General features: G+C 38.5%; 5 protein-coding genes across 7 annotated transcripts; 2 read left to right on the forward strand and 3 right to left on the reverse strand.

Annotated features, from left to right (window-relative positions):
• Positions 1-490: 490 nt before the first annotated feature.
• LOC139813411 (cytoplasmic dynein 2 intermediate chain 2) lies at positions 491-3,962 on the reverse strand. Its single transcript, XM_071778913.1, has 9 exons — positions 3,828-3,962; positions 3,630-3,714; positions 2,966-3,193; positions 2,651-2,885; positions 2,370-2,571; positions 2,108-2,307; positions 1,887-2,029; positions 1,073-1,272; positions 491-682 (listed from the first exon to the last, which is right to left on the reverse strand). Exons 1-9 carry the CDS (start codon positions 3,884-3,886, stop codon positions 613-615), a joined length of 1,422 nt encoding a protein of 473 aa, XP_071635014.1. The 5' UTR covers positions 3,887-3,962; the 3' UTR covers positions 491-612.
• A 612-nt stretch (positions 3,963-4,574) lies between these two features.
• Positions 4,575-8,856, forward strand: Stck (LIM zinc finger domain containing stck). 2 transcript variants are annotated; one of them, XM_071778914.1, is made up of 8 exons: positions 4,575-4,751; positions 5,183-5,298; positions 5,527-5,640; positions 5,896-6,008; positions 6,120-6,312; positions 6,530-6,671; positions 6,892-7,150; positions 7,425-8,856. In XM_071778914.1, exons 2-8 carry the CDS (start codon positions 5,291-5,293, stop codon positions 7,625-7,627), a joined length of 1,032 nt encoding a protein of 343 aa, XP_071635015.1. In that variant the 5' UTR covers positions 4,575-4,751; positions 5,183-5,290; the 3' UTR covers positions 7,628-8,856. The 2 variants fall into 2 exon arrangements, with proteins under 2 accessions (XP_071635015.1, XP_071635016.1); XM_071778915.1 differs by having other exon boundaries at positions 5,189-5,298.
• A 936-nt stretch (positions 8,857-9,792) lies between these two features.
• On the reverse strand, positions 9,793-18,926 carry Hzg (CTD small phosphatase herzog). The gene is made up of 4 exons (XM_071778918.1): positions 17,805-18,926; positions 16,731-17,164; positions 16,105-16,290; positions 9,793-15,986 (listed from the first exon to the last, which is right to left on the reverse strand). The coding sequence occupies exons 1-4, from the start codon at positions 17,872-17,874 to the stop codon at positions 15,789-15,791; spliced, it is 888 nt and encodes a 295-aa protein (XP_071635019.1). The 5' UTR covers positions 17,875-18,926; the 3' UTR covers positions 9,793-15,788.
• A 983-nt stretch (positions 18,927-19,909) lies between these two features.
• Positions 19,910-21,503, reverse strand: LOC139813416 (coenzyme Q-binding protein COQ10 homolog B, mitochondrial). Of its 2 annotated transcripts, none has more exons than XM_071778921.1 (3): positions 21,230-21,503; positions 20,938-21,091; positions 19,910-20,714 (listed from the first exon to the last, which is right to left on the reverse strand). In XM_071778921.1, the coding sequence occupies exons 2-3, from the start codon at positions 20,994-20,996 to the stop codon at positions 20,270-20,272; spliced, it is 504 nt and encodes a 167-aa protein (XP_071635022.1). In that variant the 5' UTR covers positions 20,997-21,091; positions 21,230-21,503; the 3' UTR covers positions 19,910-20,269. The 2 variants fall into 2 exon arrangements, with proteins under 2 accessions (XP_071635022.1, XP_071635021.1); XM_071778920.1 differs by having other exon boundaries at positions 20,938-21,066; positions 21,230-21,501.
• Positions 21,504-21,641: 138 nt separating this feature from the next.
• Positions 21,642-23,094, forward strand: LOC139813415 (probable palmitoyltransferase ZDHHC24). Its single transcript, XM_071778919.1, has one exon. The coding sequence runs from the start codon at positions 21,786-21,788 to the stop codon at positions 22,629-22,631; it is 846 nt and encodes a 281-aa protein (XP_071635020.1). The 5' UTR covers positions 21,642-21,785; the 3' UTR covers positions 22,632-23,094.
• The last annotated feature ends 1,147 nt before the right edge of the window (positions 23,095-24,241 follow it).

The following is a 24,241-nucleotide window of genomic DNA, read 5'->3' on the forward strand; positions in this document are numbered from 1 at the left end:
AACTGTCCTTTTCAGGACAAATCTTCAACGTACCTGAAATATAATAAATATACTTCTTCCTATTAAATTGTGTCCCCTTTTCAGAGCTACGCTGCGCATTGATTGAGACACAGAGGTAATATAAAATTGTTTTTTATAATACCGCATTGTTTATAGACCGTATAATGAAGTTTTATTTAAAACTTCAAAGTTTTATTTAAAACTTCATTGTGGTCAATGCTTTTTTTATATTTTTATTTAATTACATTATATAGAGCTATTGTTCAAATATAATGATGAGATAAATTCTCTTTTTTTAATCAAATTGTGATATGCAGGGAACTGATATATATATTTTACACATGATGTATATAAAATATGTTGAACTTTTATTTTAGAAGTACTTTGAATTTAGTGGAAATTTTTTATCTTAGAATAACTCTTGATCTAAACATTTTTATCAAGAACTGTCTCATCATTTCTTATCTCTATAAAGGAAAATAATCAGGAATGTTCAATGTTCCAAATTTATTCCAGTTACAAACAGTTACGTATGTGCAATACATAAAGCATATATGTAGTGTCAATCCATTCAGCGAATGCCGCAAGTAATTGCGTAAATTAGAACCACGTTCAAAACAAGTGACGTGGAAATTTCCATATTTCGATTTTCGCACGAACACCTCCAATCGCCAGTATATCTCTATAACAAGCAAAACAAATATTGATCTTTTAAATGTACAATTTTTCCAGTAATTTCTACTAATATCTTACGTTAAAACTATGAATCGCTTATGTATATGTATATATATTTTTTATTAGCAATTGTTTTGCATGGAAGATGATTCGACGCAATCATTTGAAAGACTGTTCGACCTTCGACAGTGAGCTTGTAACGTTCCTATGTAAATTACAGCTGTTCAAGACATATAGATATATTTATTACAGATAAAAAATTGTTGTTATTTTTATAAATAAACATGCGTTGAGAGAAAACGAGCACCAGTTGTAACAATCGTGCTTAAAATTAGCAAGAAAGAGAAAGGAAATTTTTAAATGATGAATCATCCGGATTTGATTATCTTACACGTACCTCTTGGAATTTACGCACAAGCTGCTGATTTCTTTGCCAGTCACCTCGACTTTCGGACACGTCACGGGTTTACCGTCCGCAACATTGTAGAACTTCACGCACGCGCCCGCTCCGTAAGCTGCGAATACGTCTTGATTGCCAATCATCCACGTTAATCCCACAACTGTATTGTCCACGGAAATAGTTCGCTGACTGACATGCTGCGTAATGTAATTCACAATTACGTAACGTCGGGAGTTACATAACGAAAAAATAAAATTAACTGATACGTAATAAAACAAATTTTCGTAAAAAATTGGCTACATCAGTTTTTCCCCCTTTCACGTTTGTCATCGAGATATTTTAGAAAACGTTTCAAAACTTTTGTCTCTGATCTTTCGAACAAGTGCTTTATTATTTGCAGAAAAGCGAACAAGTCACGTTTGCCCGAGAATGACACGCACTCTTGCGTGGATATTGTACTGATTGTATATTCAAGCGCGAAAAAAGTAGATTCATGCTTCGCTTAAATCTTCATATATAATATTCGTGGTAAATAATTGTAAAATGTATTTTAAATAAAATTCTACGCAACTTTAGTTTCTCATTTCTCCAATTTTATATTTTACGCTAATTTATATGCTAGAATTTTTTTAAAATACATAATACAATTTATTGTATGACTGTGCCATGTATTTTTAAGCTCAAAAACTCCAATCATCCACAAAAAACTCGATTAAAGTAAATAAAGATTATCAAATAACATTCCTTGTTTTCGTAGGATCAGAGTCGTGATTATTGAAAAGGCTGAAATGTGTGACATATGGAAATTTACCTCGTCAAGATTGTATATACGGATTTCATTATCCGTGGCACTGCTGACAAACAGATTGCGTAACGGCGAGCACCTAACACAGGTAACGTTACCTCTGTGCCTTTCGTATTCGTCGATCACGGGATCTATAAGCGTGGCGTCTCCTGAAATTGATAAAAACCTCTTGTTTTCTACGAACAATTTTATTATATTATCTTGTTACAATAAATATAGACGCAAACCTTCGATGGGAGTTACGCTGTCCAAGCTACATTTATAGATTCCACCACACTGCGTCCCAACGACAAATATACTGGGATGCCTCGACGAAAAGTCAAAGCTCGTGATGCACAGCCCTGCCTCCGCGGCTCGCTCGCGCGTACCTCCGGCGCTACGCGGCCTGGTCTTTTCCACCGGATTGTATTCCTTGATTATCTTGAATCTGCAGTGCGGCAGAGATTCCGTAAACAGGATTATAACAGTCAGGCAGCTAGCAGTACGTACCGCTTGTGCGGTTGAACGGTCGTAAAGTTAGCCGTCAATCTGTGGATCAGTATGTATCCGTCTGAGCTGGAGCTCAGTAACAGGTCCGCGTCGTGCACGGATCTTGGTCGCCAGCACACTTGAGTTACGCGCTCGCCGTGCGTGCACACGTGCGTGGGCACAACTAAATCGTCGTTCCTAAGATTCCAGATCAATACGTCCCCTTGAGAAATCAAACGCATTTGTCAGGTATAACGAGATGTGAATTTCGTAATTGTTGCTGTTAATTAGAAGAAGTTTACAGTTGAACAATCCAGCCGCGAGGATGGAGGGTTCCGTCGGGTGGTAGCACAGCGTTGTGACACATCCATCCGTCTCTAACGTCCTGGTAGGGGCGTCCGCGACGTTGTCCTCCGTCGTGAGATTGTACAACTGGACTGCGGAAAGATGATCGCACCATGTTTCGTGACGAATATGACCGAGGCCTACCGCTAATGTCCCGCCAACGGTGCTCCACGACAAGTCGCCTATTTTAATCTGCAAAACATTCGACTCGTGACATCAGCCATTTAATCTCGTATAAGACAGTTATTTTAGTTTTATTGAAAAGGACGTACCCTCTCGTGAGGAGACGTGTCCGCCTCTTCTGATGTACTTATTTTCTTTATTAACTCTACATTGGCGGACGAGGCCTCGGTCACATTCGGGTTGTATTCGTCGAAAGCGCTAGTGGCGTAAGCCTCGTCGAGAGCTTGCAGGATCCCTGGCGTGACTTTTTTCATAAACTCTGCCAGTCTGTCATAATCTACCTGCGCGTCTGTTTTCTGTCCGTTCACCGTCTGGATCTGGAGTTATAAAAAAATTAATGTATTAGACTAAAATAACGAAAAAAAAAAAAAAAAACTAAGACAGTTATTTAAGGTAGAACAGTATTGATTTTGGACAATTATAAGAACCAAATGCAGGCTATACGAAAAAGCTGCTACAGCATTTATCGACGTTTTGTGATTTACACGTTTTTCAAGAAGAATTTACTCCGGCTTGCCGAGCGTACAACTGTGCCGCAAGCAACACGTAGAACTACGTCAACTGTCACTGATGATGATTGACGTGATCAAGGAAGGTCAAGGCCCACACCGGGCTGTAGCGCCGGGTTCATCATCAGTGACAGTTGACGTAGTTCTACGTTGTTTTTCAAGAAGAATTTACTCCGGCTTGCCGAGGGTAATAAATAAAATCTTCCGTAAACTTCAGAATTCAAATAAAATCTCTGTAACACACCCCAACACTCCTCGTCTCTCTGGTCTGTGTGTCTTCAGCGGCGTAGACTATCTCCGTCGTTTGAACGTTCGCAGACGTCTCCAATCTAGGAGAGAACGATGTGATCGCGTTATCAATTAAATTCAAGTATTATTTATGTATATATATAATACATATACATTTTGCAACGATAGTTCGAATGATAATAAGCGGACTCACCTCGCGGAAGATAATTCCGAATTGAAGCTCACAACGTCGAAGGACTTGGTGCTGAACATTTTCTCCGATGGAACAAACCTTTCCGGACTTTCCTTCCTTTTTTGATTATGCCTTCTGATTTGCGTATAATTAAGAAAAGTGTTCCAGATCACGCTCGTTGGACACCCGGTTGTCAACGACGCTGCCGAGACTCGAGAGTGTGTTTACGAAAATTGGACATCAGCTGATGGTCACAACGTGACGGGAAGCGACGTGACCAATCGACTTGCCGCTTTTCCGTAAGAGCGGAGTGTCGATTGACTCATTTTGCGAACAGGGAGCGACAGAAGCCATTTGTCCAGTTCTATCGATGCAAATTAACCTTATAATTACAATTTAATTACTTTCTTATCTTTTTCTAGTTCTTCAGAATTAGAAACTAATAAAGCTGATCTATACATTGGTGGAAAAATGGACACGAGAATTAGAGAAAGATAAAAGGTAAGTTGAACCGAGATTAAAATTAATTAACCTAACATAGGCAGAAGTGGACATAGCTCTCAAAATTAGAAAAAAAAAAATAAAAACTAAGTCAAATCGAGATTAAAGTTAACCTACATTTGCAGAAATGGATATTAGATAACACGATTGGCTGATGGTTGTCTCGTGGCCAGGTCTTGCTTAAGTCATCAGTTTCGACGACTGGAAAACCGCCTTGACGATTCCGAATTTGCGCGCTGACATCATCGTCGTCGTCATTGCCATCGCGCTTACCGCGGGTGCCAAGGGTGTGGCGTAGGACGAGCCGTTGCCACCGTAGGATCCGTTGGGATCCACGTTCGTTCTCATAAAAGGTCATGCTACATTCGCTGAGATCGGATTGGCTGTCTCTGATTAAAATCTGACAGGAATACAGACGTGTCAGCTAACAAGACGGTCGCACAGGTAGTGTTTTTAATCCCGTTACTCTCCGCTTTATTTAATTCGGTAAATATTTACGTTACCGCGAATTTTCTATTCTTGACTGACGGTTGGTTCATTGGGCAAAAATTATAAAGTCAGATGGCGATTGATATTTCAGGAGTACAGTTGTTGCTTCAAAATTACATCTTTTATCAGATTGAAATAAATGCTCAATAATTGAATACACGTTAGAAGTCAATAGATAGCAGATGACTGATAAAAAGAGGTAATATGTGTAAGGAGAAAACAATATCCGAAAAAAATAAAACGTAATTGCAAGAAGATGACTGAGTGATTGATGTAGCGTTAACGAGAATATTGGAGTATTATTGACACAACGTGTATTAAATTCGCACTTAATATATTTATTAGTCGTTATTATTTGTTTCAACCCACTTTTAATATTGTTCCAGTAACAGAAGTCACAGTGTAAGGCAGATTGAGCGCCAGCGAATAGAAGAAAAAGATAGCCAGGAGTATTTGTCAACGTCAAAGCGTAAACCGTCCTCTTCCGTTAAAATATGCCAGGGTAAGCATTATGTCCTGAGAGAAATGTTCATTTTCTTTGCGTGAACATATAAGACATAATTCTATACATATAACAGTGATAACGTATAAACATAATTGTCCATTAATTAACGGAGTGACAGTTCAGATTGTGGATTTAATATTACGATATATTTACAACAGGCTTCTATTATTTAATGATTAAATTGACTGTAAACGTTTGATATTTATATTTATGTATTATGTACAGGGTTACAGATATGTCGTTGGATCATATGTTTTGCTCCCGATGCAGAGAAGGCTTCGTTGCGCATGAGAAGATCGTTAACTCAAACGGCGAATTGTGGCATCCTCAGTGTTTTGTGTAAGTATATACAGGACAACAATTGGGAAGTTTTATTCGAAAGTAAATAGCTGTAATGAATGGATAAATGTACCATGCGTACCATCCTTCTTTCGGAGTCAATTCTCAAAATTGTGCAACACTTAAAGAAGTTTTCTTTTTCAACATGTATTCTCCAAGCGTTTCTTTGCTGTTTTTCGTAAAACAAAAATAGCTCTAAAAATTGCATTATGAATTCTTTAGACACGTGGGTTAATATCTAATAAATGTTTACAGGTGCGCACAATGTTTTCGGCCATTTCCAGATGGAATCTTCTACGAATTTGAAGGATACAAGTATTGCGAGCATGACTTTCACGTTCTATTTGCACCGTGCTGCGGCAAGTGTGGTAAGTTGGACAAATTCTGTTAATTACTTGAGCATTACCGTTAATTCTTGGACAGTCAAATGTGAGGTAACGTTTTACTGTATTTAATCAACATTATTATCTTTGCGACAGGTGAGTTTGTCATCGGCCGCGTGATTAAAGCGATGAACTCGAATTGGCACCCACAATGCTTCCGCTGCGAAGAGTGTAATGGTGAATTGGCGGATGCGGGATTCATCAAGTGTCAAGGCAGAGCTCTATGCCACACGTGCAACGCCAATGTGAAAGCTGGGGTGCTTGGAAAACATATATGTCATCAATGCCAGTATGTCCTTATTATTGCATAAAATAACATATCTTTGATATTTTAGATTTCTATTTACTATATTCTTTTCTCACTACCACTTGTAGTTTCTTGGCAAAGATATTTCTAAAAATTAGTCTAAAATGTTTAGAGAATCAAAGAAACTATAATATAGTGTAATGGAAAAATATATATTTGTCTCAAAGTTTTAATTGATATCGTTTTTCGTAATTTCTAGCGGAGTAATCGATGACAAACCTTTACGATTCCGCGGTGAACTTTATCATCCATATCATTTCAATTGCACAACTTGTGGCGTAGAACTCAATTCCGAAGCCAGAGAAGTCCGGTCTCGACCTGGCTACGCTGCCAATGAAATGGTAAGAACTCCTTAACTTTTTACAATATATGAATCAAACGTGTAGGTCATGATTATTTAAAGTGAATTTAAAGTGAACAAAATATAACGTATTAAACGTAATTTTAACAGTACATTTTAGACGATACAAAATAATATATTTATCTTCCACTTTCGAATTCATAACTTCATGTACAAAGACCGATCTAAATCGTCTTAATAACAAATTTTATGTTACATAGAACGAGCTGTATTGCTTACGATGTCACGATAAAATGGGAATCCCGATTTGCGGCGCTTGCCGGCGTCCCATCGAGGAACGCGTGGTAACGGCGCTCGGCAAACATTGGCACGTAGAGCATTTCGTATGTGCTAAATGCGAAAAGCCTTTCTTAGGTCATCGTCATTACGAGAAGAAAGGTCTCGCTTATTGCGAGACTCATTATCATCAGTTGTTCGGGAATCTCTGCTTCGTCTGTAATCAAGTTATCTCTGGAGATGGTACGTACCAGATATATTGAAAATATTACAAGTCAATCCAGACAATCCGTTTTTTGAAGTCTTGTTTTTTCGAATTCTTATTTTTCTCATTCTCTTTGGATTCTTAAATTAGCGTTTCCTTCTCTAGCTATTTATGTTTCTCATATTACGGTTCTTAAGAACTACTACTACCTTTGACTGCAATTACTTTGAACTGACAATATCAGAAGCAAAAAATTATACGAATCTTTTCTACGAGCGCTAACATTTTTAATCTAATGCTTGTATTTTCTAGTTTTTACTGCGTTGAACAAGGCGTGGTGCGTCCATCACTTCGCGTGCGCGTTTTGCGACCAAAAGATGAATCAGAAGACGAAGTTCTTCGAATTTGATCTAAAGCCCGCGTGCAAGAAATGCTACGACAAATTTCCGCAAGAGCTAAAAAAGCGGATGCGACGTATGTACGATCTGAATCCCAAAAGAATTCCACCAGCGTAAACGCAGCTCTTCCGTGTGAATCTTTCAAAAATAATCAATACTCATTTGCGCTTATTGCGCTATATAGATAGTGCCTTATCTATCTTAGTGTCGAGAAAAAGTATATTTAATTATTTGTCGCATTGTAATCTATATTCTGCCGAAGCTACTCTTTCGTCAATTACAAGTACTTGACATAATTGCTTAATTCTACTAAATGTTCTTTTTGTGATTCGGATGTTGATGAAACGTCTATTGATTGTTGATATTACGTCTAAATCTAAATATCAGTCGCGAATACAAGTATAGCACTGGTTTACAGCACGTCTTTCATGCCCTTTTTTCATCGGGCTATGGAAGCTGCTACTTAAAAAGTTTGATTGTATCAAGCTTTTCGCGTTTTTTCTATTCTTTCTTTCTATCTAAATGTATGTTTCCCTTTTCTACCGCTGTATAAATTATATTTTTAATTATTGTTTTTGTCACATCAAGATTATATATAAAGAGTATATATATATCTTCAAATTTTGATGATATCGAGCCGCTCTAAAGAATCATTAAAATTGAATTCATCGTGTTCGATCAAAATATATCACATTTTTTAATTAAATTTGTAATTACATTATATTGCTAGCTGCTATTCAGGTTTATTTATCAACATTCGAGTCCTAGTTATTAAGGGTTTTCGGTTTTACTTACTAATTTATTTTTTCATGTATTTAAATTTGTTATTACCTGCAACGTTAAGATTATAAAAATAATAATATATATTTGAAGCGCTGAAAAACTGACGATCACACAACGCTGATTTTGAGACGTGCAATGTTGAAGTTTTAATATACAATTATAAAAATTGTACACTGATAGCGATATTATAACACAGAAACAGTAATGTAACATGTAATATTTGGAACCAGCCTTAAAAATTTAATCTAAATTGTAACAAAAATTGACTTGCTTTTCGTGTATTTAAGCGGTTTATTTGGGATTATAAGGATATGCCACATGAGATGTCAATAAAAGTAAACAGCGAAATTTATCGATACTTTTTGCATAAGAATCTATAAACTACACTATCGATCACATGTCTCACACGTAAAGCTATCATAAATGTTTGTTGTAAACAAATGATAAGATATTACAACTTATTGTACATATAATTACACAATATGTAAGCGAGAATATTAATTGATATGAAATTGTGAACAAATGCGTATTGTATATATAAATAAATAAACAATTGAAATAAATATGTTCTTTTGTATAGCCCAATACGATTTTGAGGGACAATCCCGATTCTCGGCATTTTCGCCACTTCTAGACTTCAAGTAAAATTAAGTCCGGTTACTTTCAATTACAATAAAAGAATATGATCTCTGATGATTTCTTATTAATTGCAACCTTCTCGCTCACGCCTCTCGAGAACGTTGCTTTCCAAAGGAGGAATATGTCGCTTCGTCAGCTGTTTTCAGGAATTGCTACTTCCAGAAGAATGTACACAAGAAATTCGAGAAGCCGGCAAGATTATTATGGAGGATAATTTTTTTCAACATTCTGAGAGGAAACATGCCATTATTTCGACCATTAGAGACATTATTTATGCCCATTGCCTTTAAATAAATGTTACCTTGGAAATAAACATTATGACACGTCTTCAATTTCGGTACTGTTCTCTGCGCTGAGCTTGTCAAATCGCCATCCCCATTGATGTCTCTTCAGTTTGAAATATATTTTTCAATTTGGCATCTATGATTTGGGGAAGAATGCAATAGTTCCATAACATTATGTATATATATAAAGCATAAAGCACAACATTAATTTACATTTTATATCATAATCTTATATAATCGCATGGCGTGACAAGCAATTATGTTTGATTAAATTTTACAATATATATGTTCGTTCATAAATTTATCTGAATTACTGCCGATATATATATTTACTCCATAAGTTCTGATATCTACAATGATGATAAAGTTTTTATTATATAAACATATGTAATAACAATCGTATTTATATATTTAATCACATTTCACGTATTTTTAATTGTGTACTTTATTTAATTGTAATATATTTTTAATCTCTCCAATTTGAGAACCCTCTCAAAGAGATTAATAACAAAATATAGGATGAACGATAAGAATAATGTGCTCAGCAATAGAAAAGAATGCGCAATAAAAACGGCATTTAATGGAAGTAATGAAGTTTTATTTACAAATCAAGGCATTAATTTTATATTCACACGTGCTCCTTGTTCTCTACTCTCACTCATGTTAAAATCTTTTTAACCCGTTCAAGGTCATAAAAAAATATTAAAAAGTAATCACTTTCCGCGAGTTTTACTTTTCTTTTTCTCGTCGAGTTACCTTCAAATGTCTCGTTTATGCCAAGTATAATTTATTCCCGCAAATAGTCTCGTATCGACTATCCGTCGAAAGGGAATTCTTGCACTCACACTTCCATTTAATCCTAGAATACTAATAATACGTAATAAAAAAATAGCATTTAAATTTATAAGCTTTTCTTTTCTTTCCTTTTTGTTTTTTCTTACCCATTAAAATAGCATATGGTTCATTTCTAATAAAACTTTATTTCTCTCATCTTGGTATTTTTTTTTAAGAAAAATCTCAACATACGTAAATTTAACGTATGATTAGTGTTAATGGCTTAAAAGTATGATTAGTATTCTAAGGTTAACGCTGCGTTTAACCACAGTGTGGTTTAGCGCTAAATGTGGTCAATTGATCCTGAACTTTAAAGCGGTATAATAAATCGATTCAGCTATATATATAGTTCGATGACGTCAGAGAGGCAAGAGAATCTACAGAGATTCCCTTGTGGTGACCTATGCTCTTATAAAAGCATAGAAAATCATGACAATCTGAGAGGCAACAGATTTAAAAGATAAAATCAAAATTTATAAGATCGGAGAGATAAGAGGCTTCACGCCAGATTGAATAATACAAAGAGTGACCTATTTTATTATATCTGGAATACTATTGTAGGAGATAAAGTTTCTCGGTAGAACATAGTTTGAAGAAACTCATTGACGCGATGTTAGTTTCCTTTTCACTTGTTCGAGACATTTTTGTAGTCATAAAAAAATTTTCCAAACATTAATATTAAATCGATCGTTTTATATATTTGCCACTCGCCAAGTTAACTAATGCCAAACATCAATTAAGCTGAGCGTATGGTTTCCTCAAACTCGTTTTTTTTTTTGCGTATTTTATAGTGGAGGGGAAAAATGAAGATAATAAGGGCCTTCTTCAAGGTTTCGACGCTATTTTAAGTCTTCTTTCATGATTGCACATGCTTTGTAAGATTGTCTCTGATAAATCTCCTAAGTCACGAAACTTAAACAGGTAAATTGCTTTAATTGACGCGTACAAAGATCATAATCGACGCGAAGATGGATCGTGGACCGGTCGCATTTAGCGCTAGATGTGCGGTGCGAGTAACAATTCTTTTTTTTCTTTTTTTTTTGCAAGCAACCCTGGATTCGCACGCGCGTATCCGCGGATAATCGCTGAACATGACCGCTAGTTCTACGTTCTAATCGTCCGATACAAAGGTCGCAGTCCAACGGTGCGGCGGCGGCCGTCGCTCGGCAAAAGCCTCGAACGCTATTATTATTTTTTTTCTTTTTACACATATGCCACATACATACGATACTAGAGTTCCTATAATAAGAGTTAAGCCAATGTAATGACGATTTTTTATTGGTCCTGCCATATGTTTCAGCCAAGTTAGTGAGAGTGAGACAGGCTGTAAGTGGGAGTAAAACAAAGCTATCATGGTTGCCATATGCTTCAGCCAAGAAGTTAGTGGGAGTGAGACAAAGCTATAACGGTGTCCTAACTCTTATTATAGGAACTCTATACGATACATACAAACGTACATGCATCAAACACACACACACACACACACACACACACGCGCGCATTTTCTGCTCCTGCCGTTTTTTAAACATATATATATGTATAACATATTTGATTTAAATATGTACACTCACAAAGACCTATGGATTCTCGGATCCTTGGATCGTGCACAGATTTGTCCCGGAACAGATGTATGACGGTCGTACACAACGGAGTCGTTTCGATGGGCGTTATTACAAAGAGAATATTACGATATACGTTCGCGCATAATAACGTTTACAAGAAACATCGGCACACTTACTAATAAGTACAGAAGGATGGAAGAATTGGAAGCCACATCAAAAATCTCTTCATTAAATCTCTTCCTTTTATTATTTTAAGTAAAAACGATAATCCGAACGACCGGATTTCTCCGAACTATCGTTATATCGATAGAAATTAATAAGACATTCCAAAATTCAAACGAAGGAAGAAAAAAATAAAACAGACGCAGCCAAGTTGTTACAAGCTGATATTGATAAGCAATATACTCATTGGATATATCGATGATAATGTCGTCATTTCAACGCAAGATTTTGAAAAATGTACTTATTTTCAATCAGAATTGTGATTTCGGGAAATATTTCCTATATTAGTCAGTCCGAGTGCGACTTTTCAGCAGCAAGATACGCAGGATAAAAACATTTAGCTTCTTTTACACTTGAATGATGACATCAGCGTCGATACTTACAATAATAATTATATTAATATAATAATAATAATATTATTAACAAAAGTAAAAGCACGAATAACAATTTGAATTGATTATGGTAGTACAATGCACTTTGTACATTCATTATGTTCGATCAAGCAGCTGTGATTGTTTGCAAATTACGCATTAGTAAATATAATGCACAGTTTAAAAAATTTTAGAAAATTTGATACAAGAAAAAAAACGAGAAAGAGCACCACATATGCAGTATTATTGATCCAAAACTCCCAAGCTCCCCAAGCTTGACGACCAAATTTTAAATTTAATTTCTCCTAACATCCGAAAGATAGTCCAGTTTCTCCGCACGAGCTCCACTCGTGCGGGGGGTGCAGTTTGAAATATAAAAATTCCAAGAAGAAAGAAAGTTAAAACCCAAGATAGAAGACACTAATATACAAAAACTTCAAATTCGTCACGTTGGACATGGTGCCGGCCGTCGTGACGTCGGATTCTCAGCGCGAGTGTTCTTCCATTTTGCAAAGCGTAAAAAACGATGAACTATATCGATCCTGTCCGCATGGGCAGAGCGAAAATACATCTGACAAGCAGAAACTGCTTGCAGAAAAGTTGACCGATCGCAAAAAAATAAAAATAAAAAAGAGAACAATAATTAGAATGATTCCCGATGGTGATTGTGTACTGGAAGAATTTAAAGTTATAGGAAAGAGAGAAAGTATGAAGCAAGAAAAGAAGAGAGACCGCTTCGAGTCGTTTGATGGGCCATGCAATTGTTGCCGTGTAGCTTTTCTATTTGAACCAAGACACTGCAAACTTTGTTCACTTACAATGAGTCATTTAACAACGACAGCACGAAAATCCTATACCAGAATAGATTGAGGGAAAAAATCGCGGCCAACCCTATCACAGAAACCGATACAACCGAGGAAGCATGGAGGAAATTAAAAGAAAACATAATAAACAGTGCTAAGGAAGCCATAGGAATGAGAACAATCAATACAAGCAGGAGTAACAACAGACCGTGGTTCGCACAGGAAGTGAAGGAGTTCGCAAACGAGAAAAGAAAGGCATATATAAGGTACTGCAATAACAGAACACCAGAGGAACATGGAAGATGCAAAGGAATAAGAAACAGGATAAACAGCGCAATTAAGCGTATTAAGAAGGCCTACTGGGAGAAATTCTCGAAGGAACACGACCTGTACGGAGCGCCGCGCCGATCCAAGTTGAGCCGAAACTTTTTATATACGGAGATCCAGAGAAAATTTCTTAACAAAAGGAAAACGCGAAATAAAAAAGGAGATAAATGCGGGCGCGCGGCTTTTGCGCGCCGTGTAAAATTAGAAACAACTGTATTATTATTATATAATAGTATTATATAATAGTTATAAAGATTCTTTTTTTTCGTGATTTATTGTTAACCCGTTGAAGGCTCGCGTCGCCTTTCATCGTAATAAAGTAGCATGATCCAATATTCGCGTCGACGGCGCTCTGGCACGAAATGCGACTGTCTGATTATAATCCCAGAATAAAATCTTGCTATTATACATGCACATGTATAGATCTCCCTCCCCGAATTGAGGTAAAACTCTCGAAATTGGATAGTCGCATTGGCGAATTCAGCGGCGCCGAATGCGAATATAGACTTCGAAACCACTGGCACGTATTCGCGTTGCGCAATTAGCGCTAAATGTGGTTGTCCACGCTTCAGCTTCGTTTATCCACACCGCGCGGAGGTCAGAAGAAGATATGGAATATGTTGCGAAACAGGAAAAAACCAATTAACGAGGAAATAAACGTAACCTCTATCAAATCGGAAACCTGGATATCGCACTTTGAAAATCTTTACCAGCAAGACGGTACCGGAGAGGAGCCAGAGGAAATTATGGATGATACGGAGGATAACATTGCCTCTGATAGGATCACATCAGAAGAAATACAAGCAGCTATAAGCAAGCTGAAGAATCGCAAATCACCAGGCATTGACAACATCACCAATGAAATGATTAAGTACGGCGGCCACGAGCTAATGACCCAGATAGCGCATCTGTTCCGGGTCATCGAGGACACAGGCCGGACACCAAAGGAATGGAAAACCAGCATTACGGTGCCTGTATTCAAAAAGGGCATAAAGTGTGATCCCGTAAATTACAGAGGCATAACGCTATTAAGCTCCGTAGCAAAACTTCTCACAAAAATTTTAACGAAAAAGATCATGGATAAAGTACCCATCTGCGAAGAACAACAAGGATTCAGGCCGAACAGATCGACACTGGACGCAATATTCATACTGCGACAACTCATCGAAAAGTCCGTGGAGTTCAACAAGCCAATGTTTGTGTGCTTCGTGGACCTAAAACAAGCATTCGACAGGATAAGACTACGCGACGTGATCACCATCCTAAGGCAAAGGAAAGTTAGCCATCTGTACATAATCAAGGAGCTTAACACTAGCAACAAAACAAAGATAAAAACAAATCAAGGGCTAACAAAAGAAGCCCCGATCTCTACAGGCATTAGACACTTTTGTTAATATTATTATTATTCTCGGTTACTTATCAGAGATGATAAAAAAACAGTAGTACGTACCCCGTAAAATTTCAATGTCACCGTTCTAAATGCCACGTACAGAGCGTTCTATAAAAGGTGTGTATCAGCAGCAGGAAATACTTAATACTCAAATGCAACATTGATGAAATGCTTAATTTGCACAAAAATTTGTCCAAAGCCGTGATCTGATCTTGTTGAATGCTTTACAGATGTCGGTAACGTATTTAATAACGGCAATTAAACAGTTATAATTTCATGGATGTGTATATTTTACAATAAATCTTGCTAAGATACCGATTTCTGTAGAATAAAAGGGTTTAAAAATATTTTTTATCATATTTGTTTATGATTTAAGCAATTTACGACATTCTTTATAAATGTAGATATGAAAATTTATCTCTAATAAAATACGAAGAAAAATGTTCTTCCTACTCCTCGGCAGTGTAAAGCGAGTAGTATTCTACTGTTGACAATACGTTCTTATAAAAAATATTATCTATGATTCTTAAGATACCTATCTTGATCTTTGTATCCACAAATTTTAAAAGCTGTAATTCAATACTAAATTCTAAAATATCTTAAATCTTCTTACAATATTTCTTTAAATAATTAAAATAACAATTAAAATAAAATTTTAATCTTGAATTTTTTAACAAGCAAAATATATATATTTCATATTCTACCTGCTACTGTTACCCTCCTTTTTTCAACGTGTTCTATAAGTTGGGTCAGGAGCATTCACAAACGTAATCGGAGCATTGATGTCTCCTCTGTAATCGAATCTAATCAGTCTTCGTTGCGTTGCTCACCAGGAAGAAGGATATTAGCAGCTATGACTGTGTGTCGACTTAAGTGACGCGCTTTCAAGATATAAGACATTTGGCTCCGCTGATCGGAGCGGTTTTTCCAAAGATCAACGTGGAGAAGCACTTCGAGGTTCTTCGCTATATAGCGAATGGGTTACGTGGAGCAGTCCCCTCAGAATCCTCCGGAAGGTGCATTGAGCGACAAGACTGGCTGCGTTGCCAGGATTCAGGTGGGGCTAGGAAGCAGCCATTGAAATTGAAGTCGGCAGGCTCTGATTGCTCTGCACCGCATGCGTAGGTATCTGATTGTAAGGATGATTGCTATTACACAGCACCGTGTAGATGTTCTCCACGTTGCTGAGTTTTTCGAAGAAGGGGATTAGATCCAGTAGCTCGGAGTCCGTCATGTCATCGAACCAAGATGCCACTGGAACCTGCAAAAATATATATCTCTATTATTACGTGTTCGAAACATGCTGCCTCCAAGATAAAAGATGATACATATCACGTTTATTTAACATAAAAATATTTTTACATATCATTATATCTTACCGCATTATCTGGATGGAAAATGTAACTGGCAGGACTATTATCTACAATAATGATCTGCTGCAAATCCCGACCTAATTTGTTCAAATCCTTAACATAGTTCCCTCTGTGGAACACACAAGATTCTCTGAATAACCTTGCTCTGAATACACCCCATCGATCTAATAAATCCGCTACCGGGTCTGCATACTGCAAAATATCACAAGTGTTACGTAAATACGTGGTGGAAGTTTTTATTTAAAGTCTTTTATAAATTAATTTTATGTACGTTTTGTCTTGGCAAATGCTATTATCAAAATTTGTATAGCAGAAATTACTTTCTAATCATTAACTATCTCTTTAAGGATAGAATTAATTCTTCGTGTGACAAGATAATTTGTGTGAAATATATAACATAGACAAACATGAATAATATAATTTATATGTATTATACATAGAATATTTTAAATATATTTAAAATTTATGGCAAACTAAATCTTATATAATTAAATAATAAAACATTACACAGACAGTCAATTATCGCAAGAATTATACTGATATTTAATGATTTAACTAATTGTAAGACTTGTTTATCTTGTATTTATCAAAAGAAGATAATGACTTTTTTACTTTTTTAAAAATAAACTTACCTTAGCCAAACTTGCAGTGAACAATACACATTCATATAATTCACCCATTCTCTGCAAAAACTCGTCCACATAAGGCCTCTTTAAGACGTACACTTGATGTACCGTTCCATCAATCTCTACAGGAACAACAAAGTCCGCATTGTTGATCGGTTTGAAAGAACTATGCACCAGAGTCTCGTCCAAATCGATTACCATGCACTTTTTGTGCATGTCTTGGTGCCTAACCGGTGGTAGGAGAAACCTGGGGGATCCGGTGCCAGGTGGTGGCGAGCCACGACCTTCACCCTGTAGGGAACTCGCCTTGGAGCTCTTTGAACTACCACCGCGGCCTCTTCCAAAGCAGCAGAGCAGGGAGCGCAAGAGCCCGCGTCCCCTCGGCTTCTTGCCACTCGACGAAGTATTGTTGGCTGCTTCATTTTCTCGAGGTAACTGAGCTGCAATACACAGAAAGCAACAACCACGTATTATGTAATCACACGCAATGTCGCGTGCATATTACAAAAATTGGATTTGAAAAAAATTTAGGTCTCTGCAATGCAAATTATATTTCCTCGAGTTACGTAGAACAGATTTGGACCAGATGCTGCTGTATTTTGTTGTACGTATGGAATGTATACTGAGACGAAAGTCAATGAACGACGTTGCGAGTTACAGTTTTAGAAGTGACAATGCTACATTTTTACAGATACAAACTTGTTAAAGATATGTATGTATTTATGGTCTCTCCGGGTCTCTCTTTCTATACACATACACGTACAATCACCATGAAGACATACTTTCTCAGTATACTAGGGGGGGCGAGGGACGGCAGGAACAAGACACGCGAGAAGTTGCCCGCGGAAGGGACAGGAGGCGAGGACGGAGGACGAAGTTAGGTAACGATAGGACGAGGAGGTCGAGGAGAGAAACCGCGGGTGCGGGATGCCGTAACAGGTGCAGGGGGAACGAAATCCCGGCACTCGGCAGCATCTGGCGGGGAGCACAGTGTACGGAGCGCGGACGCGGGATGGCGGGCAGGGGGGGGGAGAGCGAGGGAGGACGGGACGGCGCGGGATCTATTTACGCGATACGCACCTTTCTCGCTGTTGAACGCGCCTAACTCGTCATCCCGCGACACTTGGGTGATAATGGACGATGCGTCCATTTAAACATTAGTCGGTGGTCCCTGCGTGCTCGATCGCGAATTCCGTTAACGCGCGCGCGCGCGCGCCAGCCGACGGACGGACGGGCGGGCGGGCGAGTGTACGTACACTACGTACCGTACGCGTACGAACGAGCGAGCGAGCGAGCGAGCGAACGTACGCGCGCGAGTGACACGAAGAGCGCGCGACGGTCCCGCGCGCGCGCGCGCGCGCGCAAGAGAGACGGGAGAGCGAGCGAGACGGAGCGGCGCGCGCGCACGTGCGAGGGAAAGGGAGAGAGAAAGCGAGTGCGACGCGCACACAAACAAGCTAACCTCACTCTCTCGCTCGTGGCGCACGATGCCCCTTCGTCGCCTCGCGTCCCTCGCCCACTACTGTCACCGCTGCCGCCACCGCTGCCGGCGCCGCTGTCCCCCCCACCACTGCCCCTACCACGTAAATCGGCGCGCGACGAATGGAGACGCATAGGCGCAGGACCGACACGCTCCCGAAACGGCACGCACCATTGACGAACACACACACACGTGCACGCGCGGGGGGTGGGGAAACCAGGGGGAAACCGATGAATGTCGGGGTCCCGCGGGATCGCCTATGCGCGAATCGAGACGCGAGAGTTAGGTTAGGTTTTCCCGGGAAGCGAAGCGACGTCGAGCCTCTTCATCCTCTCGGGACGCACATGGATGAGCGCGCTACGCCACTCTTTCCTTTTTTCCTCTCTCTCTCTCTCTACGATCACTCGCGGCACTCGGCGACGCGCTTTCCTTTCCTTTTTCACGCGCCACACCTATCGCCCGTTGCGCAGCAGTTCATTGCTATTCCGACGGTGCATCGTCGCCTCCTCGCCGACCTCGCCGCCGCGCGTGGCTCCGCTTTTGTAATCGCACGCTTCGTGAAAAGGAACGTAGCGTGTGGCACGGCACGTACTCCGTACTCCGTCCGACGCGAGGACTGTCACTGAGGAAACTTCTTCAATCGCACGCTCTTGACACGCGCGACTCCGGCGGATGGTACTCGGGCTGCTCGGGCATGCTCCGCGGCCTCCGCGGCACACTCTCGACCTCGACCTTGGGCACACGAATGGAAAGTCTGGAACTCTTTGGAACTGGACCGACGTGTCGACGCAGCCTCGCGCGCGGCCGCGACACGGGAATTCTGACGCGACGAATGAATTTTTTTCTTTTTTTCACGCGCCTAACTTGCGTATGTACTTACACACGTAATTCCGATGCGCAAAACAACGTTCTCTCTCTCTCTCTCTCTTTCAGCAGGACCTCACCGCCGCGCTATATATAACTCTGGTCTTAACGCGACTGAAGGAAAACTAAATATATCGTAATTGGATGCGTGTAGCGTGTATACCAACCGCAACTTGTCGATGCGAGCTGCAATTATAGCACGATAGAATAATTTTCGATAGTTTCAAAAAGTTCCGTATCGGACTAATGTCTACGTCGAGGGTTGAAATTATGGTTCAGATTTGACGGGACTTGACCAATCAAGATGAAAGTGACGGAGTACTCTTTAGTCTGATTGGTCGAGGCTAGTTACGCTTTAGGGTCTCTTCAAACGGACTTGCACGATGGCTTTGAAAGCACAGGATACAGAAATCGACCAATCGCGTGCCTAATTTGAAAGATATGACAATGTGGCCTTCTACGAGAAAATTTTTTTATGTCGAATAATTTAATTATTGCAGCAATTTACAAGATTCGATAAATAAAATACATGACCTTTATGAAGATTTTGTTTTTCACATTATCGATAATGCACAGTACTTTTGTAATCTTAATTACAACAAATAAAGATACTAAGTTATTTAGAAAAAAACACAATACTTGAAAAAAATAATACACGATAATTGTACATAATTATGTTATTTTTTTTATGCTAACAATTTGTGTACTTTTCCACTTGAAAATAATTCCTCTACTTCTCTCTTCTTTAAGAGCTAATGAAAGTATTATTTTGAACTCTCCTTATATTTACGTAATTAATATTACTGATAAAAAATTTGATATTTTTATCAATAACCTGATATATATGTAAATTATATTTTTTATTGAAGTACTTCAGGTAGATAATCTATGCTCCACTTAACATATTTTTGCACATTTTATATTAAATGTAGTCTTTATAATTCATTGATTTTTCGTATATACATATTATGGAAGTTTGACTAGATTTTCAAAAGAAAATGTTTGTTTCATACACTTATTGTTAAGTAAATGTTCCATGGTAAAAGCATTTACTTGGTTCGTCATCTCTCGTCACATCAATTTCCGTTACATAATCTTGTTAAACTTTACACACATTTATTTTAAAAATAATTATGTAACACTAAATTCATTAAGCCAACAAAAATAAATATTATTCAATGATCTCTAAAAGTATCTCTTGTCATCTTTGCAGCCGTACCGCCTTTAAGCACGGCTGGCCGTACCTTCTCGTCGCCTCTTCAAGGAAGGCGTTCTCCATTTGCCTCACAATCTTATTGAAAAATAAATTTGACAAATGAGAGTAAAAGACGGACCTGAACTCGAAGGACAACGAGAAATCGATCACGCATGTTTCAGGATTGTTTTTCAGTCCGGGACTAAACAGCCACAGGGTGTCCAAATGATCGAACAATCTGCCGTCCCTACATTCAGCTTTAACTATCCTCGGATACGCCATGGTCACCTTCGACGTGTAATTCTCGTTTATGGGCGGAAATCCAATCACCAAGTTCGCCTTCAGGAAGTCTTTGGTTTTCATCGTGATCTCAGATTTCGTGCAAAAGGGTAAAAAATCTTTGTAATTCTCCACGTCGGCGACTATGCGGTACATTTTCTCCATCGAGAAGCTAAAGAACAGAAATTTCGTCACTTCAAGTAGCACTTTCTGCATTGAGGGAACATACAGTTTACAACATATATACGAACCAGCAAACAATACACGTCAAAACCAAAACAGTTTACAATAAATCCGAAACATGGTTCAAATATTATTTAGAGTGATATAAAACGGTAGCAAGTTAATATGAAAAGTCTCGAGAAGTCTTTTCCTTATCTATCTGTTTTTATTACCCCACTAATTTGCGACCTTCGTACTCTTTGGTCTTGTAACTCGCTTGTGTTCTGTACATTCGCCACAAGTTCCGCTTGGAAGAATCGCATTTCCATGGCAATGCCGATTGTGCCAGGACGAGCGCGTGCCTAGAATATTTTTACACACACGTGACTACAAAATAACAACAATTACGTTCAATTCAATTTAAATTATCTACGGTTTAATTCAAATTATTCACGCTGCCTAACCTCCATAACCTCAAAGCGTTACACATAACCTCAAAGTAAAATTGAATGAAATGGGGATTACCTGTGCATGTCGAGGACAAAACGTTGAATTTTCTCGCGATGTCTGGCAACATAAGTTTAAACTTTAACGTCTGACATGCCAAAATTCTCCAATCATACATCAAAATCGAACCAACGCCATCCTGATCCTATATTCGACTTTAATCATCGATGACAGCATCACATCGGATGATAAACGTAATCGTAGGTTTTTTTTTAATTATACAAATAATACACAAAATACTTCAGTGATTCTTTAATTATGATTGATTATTATGAGCAGTCTCCTAACGTGGGAGAGAAGAAGAGGAAAGATGGACGGTGCAACTGGTGCAAGTAGGTGCAAGCGAGTGCAAGAAGTTCAACTAGTGACCGGCCACCACGTGACCGACGTTTTACGCATGCACGGAGAAGTCACGTGTCACGTTCCGCCGCCGGCGGCCGGGAGTAGTTTCAAAATGGCGTAAGTCAACGTAAACATCAGCTGCATCTCCAGAGATAACGAAGCAGCGGCGATAAAATCGCGAGGGCAGCCGAGGATTGATGTGATCCGAGAGAGGAGCGAGCGGCGCGCGACGATGATAATCCGGAAAAGAGTGTGGCCGCGGACTGTCAGCGATCTGTTGTCGATGGCCTTCGTCCTGACCATCGCGCCCCTCTTGTACTGGTTCGGGTTGTGGGTCGTCCTGCCAGGACTGTACGGGGACGAGAACCTGGCGTACACCCTCCACTTTGCCCTAGGCAGCTTCATCATGCTGAATATCGTTGGTAACTTCACGTACACGGTGCTGTGCGACACCAGCACCGGGGGCGGCGGCCGAATCGTGCCGGTGAGCACCGCCCGGGCGGCGGATGGCTGGCGGCTGTGCCCTGCCTGCGAGTGCCTGTCGCCGCCGCGCTCCTGGCACTGCAACGTCTGCGACACCTGCATCCTGAAGCGCGACCACCACTGCGTGTTCACCGGCTGCTGCGTGGGCTACTACAATCACCGGTACTTCGTCATGTTCCTGTGGTACCTGTTCCTCGGCGCGGCGTACGCCTTCTGCTACGGCAGCCTCTTCATCTGGACCAGGATACCCTTCGAGTTCCCGATGTCGATCGTCAAGATGGTCTTCCCCGTGGCGATCTTCTTCTTCGGCTTCGACAGCTCCATCGATCAGTTCTACCTGTTGCTGTACGTCGTCTCGGCGGTGGGCACTTTGTACACCGGGGTGTTATGCGTTTATCACTTTAGTTTGATTCTCAGGGGCGTTGTGGGCGACGAGAGCAATAAGAAGGATTTTAGATACGACTTGGGCTGGAGGGATAACGTTAAGGAGGTATTTGGAGAACGGTGGTATCTGACGTGGCTGCTTCCTTATATTAAGTCACAGTTGCCCCACGATGGAGTGACATGGCATCACTTGTGTTCGAAGAAGGATTGAGTTACTTCAACCGACTGTTGTGATTCTTTTTTAAACTATGAAGTGCGTTGGAAACATGCATTTGTTGTCTGTGTGTTAAAAGTATCGAAGATACTTCTGATGGCCAAAGAACAAATTTAACTGCTAGAAAGATTACGCTTTTTTAATCAAAGGACACTAATTGAAGCAATTAATAAACAATGTACGCTTTTTTAATCAAAGGACAGTAATCGAAGTAATTAATTAATGATAATCTACTGTAATTCAAAGTGTATCATCTATTCTGTATCGTAGTTGTAAACAAGATTTCTATCAAATAGGCAATATTATATAAATTTTATTTAATTATATATATAAATCATTGTATTGTGTAACAATATGTGCAATAGTTACTTGTAAGTTAGGATAGTAGTGTATGAATGGAAGGATGAATGGTTATTTGTAAACCAAGTCCACTTCTTGGCTATGTAGCTGAAGTTAATAATAAATATATATAATATAAATCATTGTATATTTCTTTGGCACACATTTTTTAAGTTACATTAATATTAATTGTCTCTTGTGTTAAAGCTGAAAGAACGCTCGAAAAACTTCCCAAGTTTCTTCTTATTTTCTTAATTGTCTGATATTTTATTTTTTGAAGAAAACTTAGATTTTAAATACTTTCTAAAGCGTGTCAATTGTTACTGTTTTTGAACACGATAGAATATTTAAGGGGTATGGCCACAGTAGCGCGCATAAAATCATGTGCATTTTTAACAATTTTTTTTGTATGAAAAAATAATTTATTTATAAAACCAATTACAGAGCTGTTAAATGTAATAATAAAGCTATTAAAAAAAATTTTTTTTGTATTTTGGAAAAGTTGAATTTTTAGTTGAAAAATTTCGTATAAAACTGTATAAATTAACAAAAAATTTTTTATTTTGTTCTAGGTCATAAATTGCGGACATTTGTCACGCCGCGAAAAAAAAGACGCTAAAAAAGCAACTGGCTGTAGTCGGGCATTTTGTGGCAGAAAAAATACGAAAAAAAAATTTTTTTTACAGCTTTATTATTACATTTAACAGCTCTGTAATTGGTTTTATAAATAAATTATTTTTTCATACAAAAAAAATTGTAAAAAATGCACATGATTTTATGCGCGCTACTGTGGCCATACCCCTTAATTGTATAATTATATATTCAATTGTACATTTTAATTTAATTGTATATTTTATTAGAAAACTGTACATAAGAAAGACAATGGCTTATAATATACATAATCAGTGGAAGTAATTTTTCTTAAGTGCCTATTTACAAATAATCAACAAAAGATCGACTTTCATCGGCGTACAGACATTTGTGACTTATATCACAACCGTCTTTTATATGAATTCTCTGATTAATCTTTCAAGTTTGCAATTTGACATCTCATTTGCTTAATATCTAATTAAATGTTAACAGTTATATGTATGTATGATTCTTTTCTTCATCTGAATATCTGCCGGTTTCCCTAAACAGTATAAAGTTTTTCATGTAAAAGTGTAAAAAATCTAAAAAGTGTTTAAAAAAAGGTGCATGAAAACATTTCAGGAAGCGTGTTGCTATGGAATAAATTAGTAGAAGAATACTATCTTTCATATAATATC

This window comes from Temnothorax longispinosus, chromosome 5 (genome assembly GCF_030848805.1).
Source record: "Temnothorax longispinosus isolate EJ_2023e chromosome 5, Tlon_JGU_v1, whole genome shotgun sequence".
Lineage (NCBI taxonomy): Eukaryota > Metazoa > Arthropoda > Insecta > Hymenoptera > Formicidae > Temnothorax > Temnothorax longispinosus.